At 42.8% G+C, this 7,964-nt stretch overlaps 1 protein-coding gene across 2 annotated transcripts in view; it reads right to left on the bottom strand.

Annotated features, from left to right (window-relative positions):
- The window catches only part of ENTPD3 (ectonucleoside triphosphate diphosphohydrolase 3), a 33,738-nt gene continuing 26,981 nt past the window's right edge, over positions 1,208 to 7,964 (bottom strand). For both annotated transcript variants that reach the window (XM_005695570.3, XM_005695571.3), the window contains exons 8-11: positions 5,559 to 5,831; positions 5,286 to 5,396; positions 4,307 to 4,444; positions 1,208 to 2,549 (exon numbers count right to left, since the gene is read on the bottom strand). In XM_005695570.3, coding sequence (XP_005695627.2) covers positions 2,313 to 2,549; positions 4,307 to 4,444; positions 5,286 to 5,396; positions 5,559 to 5,831 — 759 coding nt within the window. In that variant the 3' untranslated portion in view covers positions 1,208 to 2,312. The remainder of the gene's footprint in view (positions 2,550 to 4,306; positions 4,445 to 5,285; positions 5,397 to 5,558; positions 5,832 to 7,964) is intronic.

Genomic DNA, 7,964 nt, shown 5'->3' with positions numbered 1-7,964 from the left:
GTTCTGGAGGTCAGAAGTCTGGGTGGGTTCTCTGCTTAGAGACTCACAAGGCTGAAATGATTGGAGGCGCTGAGGAGATCTGCCTCCAAGGTCACTTAGGTTGGTGGCTGAATTCAACTCCTTGCAGTTGTAGGACTGAGATCCTTCTTCCATGCTGACTGTCCGCCAGGGGCCACTCTTAGTTCCTAGGGGCTGCCCTAGGGCCCTTTCTGCCCTAAGGAGGATTTCTACCCAAATCCTCGTAATGCTTTGAATATGACTTTCTTTCCTGGGGAAAATGAAAATGAAAGTGAAAGTTGCTCACTTGTGTCGAACTCTCTGTGACCTCATGGACTATGCAGTCCATGAAATTCTCTAGGCTAGAATACTGGAGTGGGGAGCCTTTCCCTTCTCCAGGGGATCTTCCCAATCCAAGGATTGAACCCAGATCTCCTGCGTTGCAGGAGGATTCTTTACCATTAGAGTCACCAGGAAAGCCCAGGAATAGTGGAGTGGGTAGCCTATCCCTTCTCCAGTGGGTCTTCCCGACCCAGGAACTGAAGTGGGGTCTCCTACATTGCAGGTGGATTCTTTGCTAACTAAACTATCAGGGAAGCCTGGAGAGAACACTCTGCCTTTAAAGAAGTCATGGAAATTGTGAGTTGAGATTAGATTAGAATTTTGTAGTCCAGTTGCATGATTAGCAACAATATGAGAATTTATGTAGTTTTTAAAAAGTAATCCAAGAGAGAGATCATGATGTGTGTGTGCACACGTGCATGAGTGTGTGCAGGGAATGCTCTGTGAAAGAAGTAGAGCTGGGATTGCACCTTGAGAAATACGGTGGTTTGGATGAGTGGGAGGATAACCCACAGTCTAGGCAGGGAGAACTGTGAACAGTGGTGCACTTTGCGATGGAAGCAGCCTTTCTGGTTGGGAATCAAGATGTGAGTGGCAGGTTGTAGCCTCACAGAAGCTTTGCAGTGTCAGATAAGGTAAGGAAATGTTGGACTCAGTTATCTCAAGGAACTGAAGGTTTATTAAAGTAAAACACTTTGAGCTCTCCAGAATAAAAGTGATATTGATGTATGACTTTCTTAATACACTAGGAAAGTTTGCTCAGTAAACTTTTTTTAGTTGTTTAGCTTCTTTTCATAGATGCCACCTTGGGTCCTTAAGAGAAAGAGTACCATATGCACAGTAACAAACACACACTGCAAGTCACAATAAAATAAGTCTCCTTTATTCTGTACTCAGTGAACAAGCTATAATCTGAGAGAATGTTGATTTTACTTTGTAGCCATTGGACTTGCTCCCCTCCCACTTTGGAGTTAAATATCCCTGCAGCTTCCTTTCCCCGCTCAAAGTCAGGAACTATGGCTACTGCACAAAGGCCTACCATCTAGGAAAGTGATTGGTAAGCAAATCAGAGAAGAGGATGTCCTGTGACAGCGTCAGGTGGACCTGTGGGAATGGTGGGTGAAATATACACAGGGTGCTAATGATGGAAAGACGACCCTAAGCAAAAGCCTAGCAAAGGCAAAATGATCTGGAGCATGATAGCCTTGCTAGGAATAAACATTTGACAAGGGCACACAGCAATGGGAAGGGGAGGCGACGACGATGATACGCACACAGGTGGCGATCTAATGACCAGAGCCCTGAGAGGGAATCCTACTTCAGGAATGGCCTGTAGTGTTCTGGTAGACGTTCTGTGTGGCTGTGCCCTTCAGGTTCTGCCTGCATGACAGAAGCTTTGCTGTGGCCACTGTCTTTGGGGGTGAAGGAGGATTTTCCCCCAGATACAATATTCTACCAAGCTAAGGGAGCTCAATGTTATTAATGGTTGTTAAGGAAATTCTTAGTTAAGGACCAATGAGAGGAAGCCATAAAATGAGATATTTAATTGGACCAGATGCTTACTAGACACCTGCCAATTTCCAACCCTACTGGGAGGACTATGGCATTTTTGAAGGAGGGAAAATGCAAACTGAGCCCTGAGGTCAACTCTTCCACATTCATCTGTCATCTTCTCAACTTACTCTTCCTGTGGGACACTTGGAATAAGGAGGCTGACCTTGATGGCCCGTCTCTCCTCTGTTCCCCAATAGGTCAGCTAGTGGGTGGCAGGGTTTCTGGCAGAGGAATGTGCACTGAACAGTTGAGGGACTTCGCAAGAGGCGCTTTGACATAAATCAGTATCTGAGAGGCACAGGACCTAGGCATTGGACTTTAGCGGTGTTTCCCGAAGATGGACATTTTGCTTGCATTGTCTGGTGCCCCTCAAGCTGGTTACGGGCAGCTCTCAGGCTCTAGGAACCACTCTGTGAGGCTCACTCAGAGTCCACCATGTTGTCCAAGGCATGCTGGGAGCGCCTCTGATTCCTGGACAACACACACAAGTATATGAGATATGTCAGACACAGCAAGACCACTGCTGCAAAGAAGGCGAGGGTGCCCATGAAGGCAGATGGCTTGATGGGCAGGCGGATGAGCGGGCTTTCGGCTGGGATCTGGTTGGTCAGGCTGAGCATGTAGCCGAGAGACCAGGCTATGCTGCTGTTCCCCACCTGTGGAGTAGAGGAGATGGCTCAGTTCTCAGGGCTGGGCTTGAGGCACAGATTATATCCCCAGGACACACCATGGTCACCCCCCTGAGATACCCCCAGGATCTGTGGCCTAAGGAGGTCAATGGACTTGCCTAAGTTCAAAAACTGCAGAGGCTGGGCTAGAACCCTGGTCATCATGACCACAAAGGCTTGAGTGCCCAACCTCCCACACCGCAGAGAATGAATCCTCAGAGCCTCATCACAGCCAGAGTGAAGAGGGCACAGTTAACAGCAGTGGAAGTTTTTCGATCACTGGGTACAGAAGAGTCTGTAGCTAAAGAAACGGGTGATGCATGTTTTACCAAACCCAGTACCAGTTTCTAGGAAAAGAAGGTCAGTCTAAGTGGGAAGCAGACTGTGTCAGTTCCATCTGGTAGTTCCATCAATTTTTGTTTGCATGGTTTTAGGTCATTTTGGAAATATGTAAATGTTTCACATTTGTAATCTTCCATCCTCTCTCTCTCACTGCGGCGTCTTCTCTTGTTGCGGAGCACAGACTCGAAGGTGCACAGGCTTAGTAGTTGTGGTGCGTGGACTTAGTGGTCCCTGGCATGTGGAATCTTCCCAGACCAGGGATTGAACCCATGTCCCCTGCAGTGGCAGGTGAATTCTCATCTACTGAGCCACCAAGGAAATCCCGCACATATTTTGGATATAAATCTTTGGCAAATCTCCTGAAGTCTTTTTATATCCTCACATTTGAATACTGATTTGACTGATACTAAATTCTTGATAAATAAAAGAAAGGAACTTGAAACCTAGAATTATGTACCCCCCCAAATTGGTATTTAATGGAAAATCATAATGTGCTTTCCTGGTAATTAGATTAATTAGAAACAAAGCTTGGAGAGTACATGCCACCAGCAGTCCTTATCTGTCTCCACACATCCTTATTTTTTTACGGCTGACTCAATTTTATCTATGTAAAACAGTCACAAGCCTAATACTGGATATTGCTTGCTTTAATCTAATTACTGCTGAAGCTCATATTGAACAGACTGACTCCAGACATACTTCAGGCTTTACATCTGCTATTCCTGAAATGAGAAAACCCTCCAAGAACCTGGGGAACAGAGTGCTGGATCAACACAACAGCAAGGCTGAGTCCTGAAAGCAAAGTACAGAGGCGCCTCACCAGTCAGCTGTCATTCCAGCGTCAGACCATTCTGGACACTTGAAAGTGAATACAGTGACCTCAGACTCATTCCAAGATCAAATTCTTACTTAACACTGCTGACTTAATCCCTGTGCTCTAAAGAATAGATCTCCCTCTGACATCTGTGTAAAATGGAGATCAGTTAGTTACTATCCTCTTAACAAAATTATTGTATTTGAAGCTTCTTGTCAGGATAAAAAGTCTCAGTTCTTTAACATATTTATGGATTCACGCAACAATATTTACCAAGAGCCCTCTATGTTCTCAGCCTTGTGTGAGTGCTAGGAATGTGAGGATGATCAAGCAAGTCCTGCCCCCACAGAGCTTAGAGTCCACAGTTCTTGGCCTCCTCAGCTCACACAGAAGGTTTCTGATGACCACTTCCTCTAAATTCTCCATTATCTCTTCTTATAAGCTCACCAGGGATCAAGCCGCACTGGCTCCCATTCAGCAAGTTTAAATCCCCAATTCCCACTTATCTCCTACATTTCTTTCACACACATACAAACAAACATCTATTTTTGAGAGGAAGAAGAGGAAAACAATTTGTGCTTTGACTTACTTCCTTTTTAAAATGTATTTGGGGCCAGCTCTCCTCGGTGAATTTGTATCCACTTACAAGCAAATGGTAGATATAGTGGGCTGAGAAGCAGTAGGAGCGTGCATACTGCTCATCAAACTGGGGCAGCAGCACTGGGAGCTGAAGGCAAGTTCAAAACAGGGAGGAGGCAGGTTTTAAAACGTGCATTTCAGAACAGCTTAGGTCAGCAGTCATATTTTAAAGAATCTTATCACCCAGAGAATTTAATCATTAAAATTACTATAAAATAATACAATGACAAAAAATCTATGTTTTATGTTCATTTGTTTCATTTTTTAAACTCCACATATACGTGATAAAATACAGTATCTGTCTTCCTCCATCTGACTTATTTCACTAAGCATAATAGGTCCACTCATGTTGCTGCAAATGGCACAATTTCATTCTTCTTAATGGCTGAGTGATATTCCATTGTATGTATACACCACATCTCCTATATTTAAAAAAAATCCCTTTACGACATAACCGAGTGGCAAAGAACCTGCCTGCCAATGCAGGAGACATAACAGATGCACGTTCGATCCCTGGGTTGGGAAGATCCCCTGGAGAAGGAAATGGCATCCCACTCCAGTATTCTTGCCTGGAGAATCCCATGGACATCGGAGCCTGGTAGGCTACAGTTCATAGGGTCGCAAAGACTTGGACTGAAGCGACTTAGCACGCATACAATATGGAAGAGCAATCTTAAGTTTATAGAGTGCTTGTTACATGCTAGACACTGTTATAAACATTGTGCCCATGAATAGAACATTTAATCCACAACACAGCTGTGAGGTAGGGTTCCTTATTACTCCCATCTTACAGATGTGGTGAAGGAGAACAGCATAAAAGTCAAATTCAGAACATACATACACACACGTACACACACACACACAGAGGCACAAATGAAATCTCTGCTCTGTTTTGTACCAACACGGATCCTTTTTCTTTAAATACTGACCTGATTCCAATTCTTTGAGCAGAAATTCCAGGTGCTCAAGTTGAAGGTGTGCAGAGAAAAGCTACCTGAAAGGTTGAAAGCATTGGCTGTGTAGTAGAATCCTGCAAAAGCCTGTAAGGAAGTCGTACAGAAGGAAATCATTTCTCAGAATGTGATATAATGGAGGTTTCAGGGCAGGGAATAACAAAGTGGGAAACACCTCAGCAGAGGAAAAACAGGAAGGTGAGAAATAATCAGTAGGGGGAAAAGGAATCTCTGTTGTTTTGCTCTTACCACGAATGACCCTTTAACTCTTGGCTGATACACCCCATCAAAGGAACAAGCTTCGTGATCATGGCAAGCGCTGAAGTTAAATAGGGAAGCCACCTTTTCTCTACACAGTGATGGGTCCCCAGTTCCTTCAAAAGTGATGATGTTGTTGGGATTATATCTTTCAGGTCTCAGGTCCTCTGTACACAGGCTGCCAAACACCTGTGCCTCAGTGAAGGTAGTGATGTAATTCTGAGGGTAACAAGGGTTGGTGAACGTGGTTTCAGTGGTATAATCCTATAGGTACAAGAGTAAGGTGTTAGCAATCACTCTTGTGGAGATCCAAGTACTTTCCTTTTGCAAGTCCAATGCCAAGACAGAAATGGAAAAAATGCGTCCGGTGGAAGGGAAGTCCCAGGTTGTCTAGATAACTCTACTTGGGGAGGGGGGATTGTCACCCTGCACCAGGCACAATACCAGGCTCTGCTCCAGCACTTAGCACAGCTCCATGAAGCAGGGTTTATGAACTCCGTTTTGATGAGAAAGCAAGGTATGTTTAGGTTAATTGACCATTTTGAAGAGCATGTTATCTATCCATCTAAAAATAACAATTAAAAAGGTACAAATAAACGTATTGTGAAAATCAAGGCTCATTCCCACCCACTGTATCCACCAGGTTCCCTCCCTGGAAGTAACCGCCATTGCCAGTTACAGTGTATTCTGACAGAGATTCTGTGTATACTTCTTCTATGCATGCGCAATTACATTTTCTTTTCCCCTCTTTTTCTTTCTTTAAATTTTAAATCATAAATGGTAGTGCTCTATACACACTGTTCTGTCCCTTGCATTTCTTACTCAAGAATTTGTCTTTGAGATTTTCCTTTCATTGTCCATGTAAGAGTGACCTCTTCTTTTTACACTAGCTTCTTTCATGCTAGCTACATAGAACTCCACTGTACAAATAAACTGTGCTTTATTTAGGGAACCCCATCTAGAGGAAAATTTAGCTGGCTTCCAATCACGTGCCATTACAAAACAATGGTGTAATAAATACCCTGTTACATAGAAATCTTCGATCTGTTTGTAATTTATTTGGTATTAAGATGGTGGAAGGGATTTGATTTTTACTTTCTCCAGATGATTATCCAGTCTTCTATCTATGGTGAAGAATGTTCCCTTTATTTAATGCTAAATTCCAAAATGTGTTTGGTTCAATTTATGGGCTCTCTTTTCCAAGGAACTGGATTTGAACTCTGTGTAATTTCGAAGCTACTAAAGTGTATTTTATCCTTTACAGTAAAATCTTGGCCCAGAAAACACTTAGCTCAGCTCTCTTATTTTACTGCTGAGGAACCTGAGGTACACATCAAAATAATGTAATCTTTTAATGAAAGGATTCTATGCAGAATCCTACAGAAGTCCAACACTCAGCTGATATGAGTGTCCTACAGAAAGATCTTACTATGACTGTGGAGGCAGCAAATGGGCCCCTTCTGCTTCAGTGGCATGAAAAAGTCTATGGTGTTCAAAAGCTGTTATGTCTAATTTGTAACATATTACATCATGGTCACCCTATGGCTGAAATAATCACTGAAAGAAAAAAAAATCAAATCAACAACTAATCATTTAGTTTCCCCCTCCAAATCTGACTTAGACTTTTTTTAATAATGAAAATAAGTCATTTCTGGCCTGGCTTGGAGAAGAAGCAAAATAATATAAATTATTTTTTGGCCAGAAGAAGCTTGGTAAAGATTAATTCAGTTCTCTTTTTGGATCATGAATTATTTGTTACAGCATTCCTGAAATAAAACTTGCCAATGTGCCAAGTTACTTAGTCCCTCAACATTTAATAAATCTTCCCTGAATTTAGTCTTTGCAGGGCATTAGCATGAAAGGGTCATGCACTTTCCTTTGTAACTACATGACCAACGTAGTGTTTCTTGATAAATAATGTATTTGGAATACTGCCCGTGCTTGTGCTCAGTCGCTCAGTCGTGTTCACCCCTTTGCAACCCCCATGGACTGTAGCTGGCCTGGCTCCTCCACTCATGGGATTTCCCAGGCAAGAATACTGCAATGGGTTGTCATTTCCTCCTCCACGGGATCTTCCCAACCCAGAGATCAAACCTGTGTCTCTTACGTCTCTTGCATTGGCAGGCGGGTTCTTTACCACTAGCACCGCTTGGCAAGCCCATATATATACCATATGAAGCCAAATTTGAAAATACACATATTCTTGCATTAAAAAAAAAAACTGGAATAAAATGCAATAATATGTTGATGATGGTAATTCCAAGTTTTTTTATTTATTATTTATATTCTTTATGTCTGTTTTTTTTTTCCCTCCACTGAATATGTGTTACTTTAAAACCAGAAGAAAAAAATCTTACTTAACAAGGGAGAGAAAGTGAATGCATGTCCCTAATGTCT

Source organism: Capra hircus, chromosome 22 (assembly GCF_001704415.2).
Source record: "Capra hircus breed San Clemente chromosome 22, ASM170441v1, whole genome shotgun sequence".
NCBI classification, from domain to species: Eukaryota; Metazoa; Chordata; class Mammalia; order Artiodactyla; family Bovidae; genus Capra; species Capra hircus.
The sequence above is the reverse complement of the archived record's forward strand: the minus strand, read 5'-3'. Positions and strand labels throughout refer to the sequence as shown.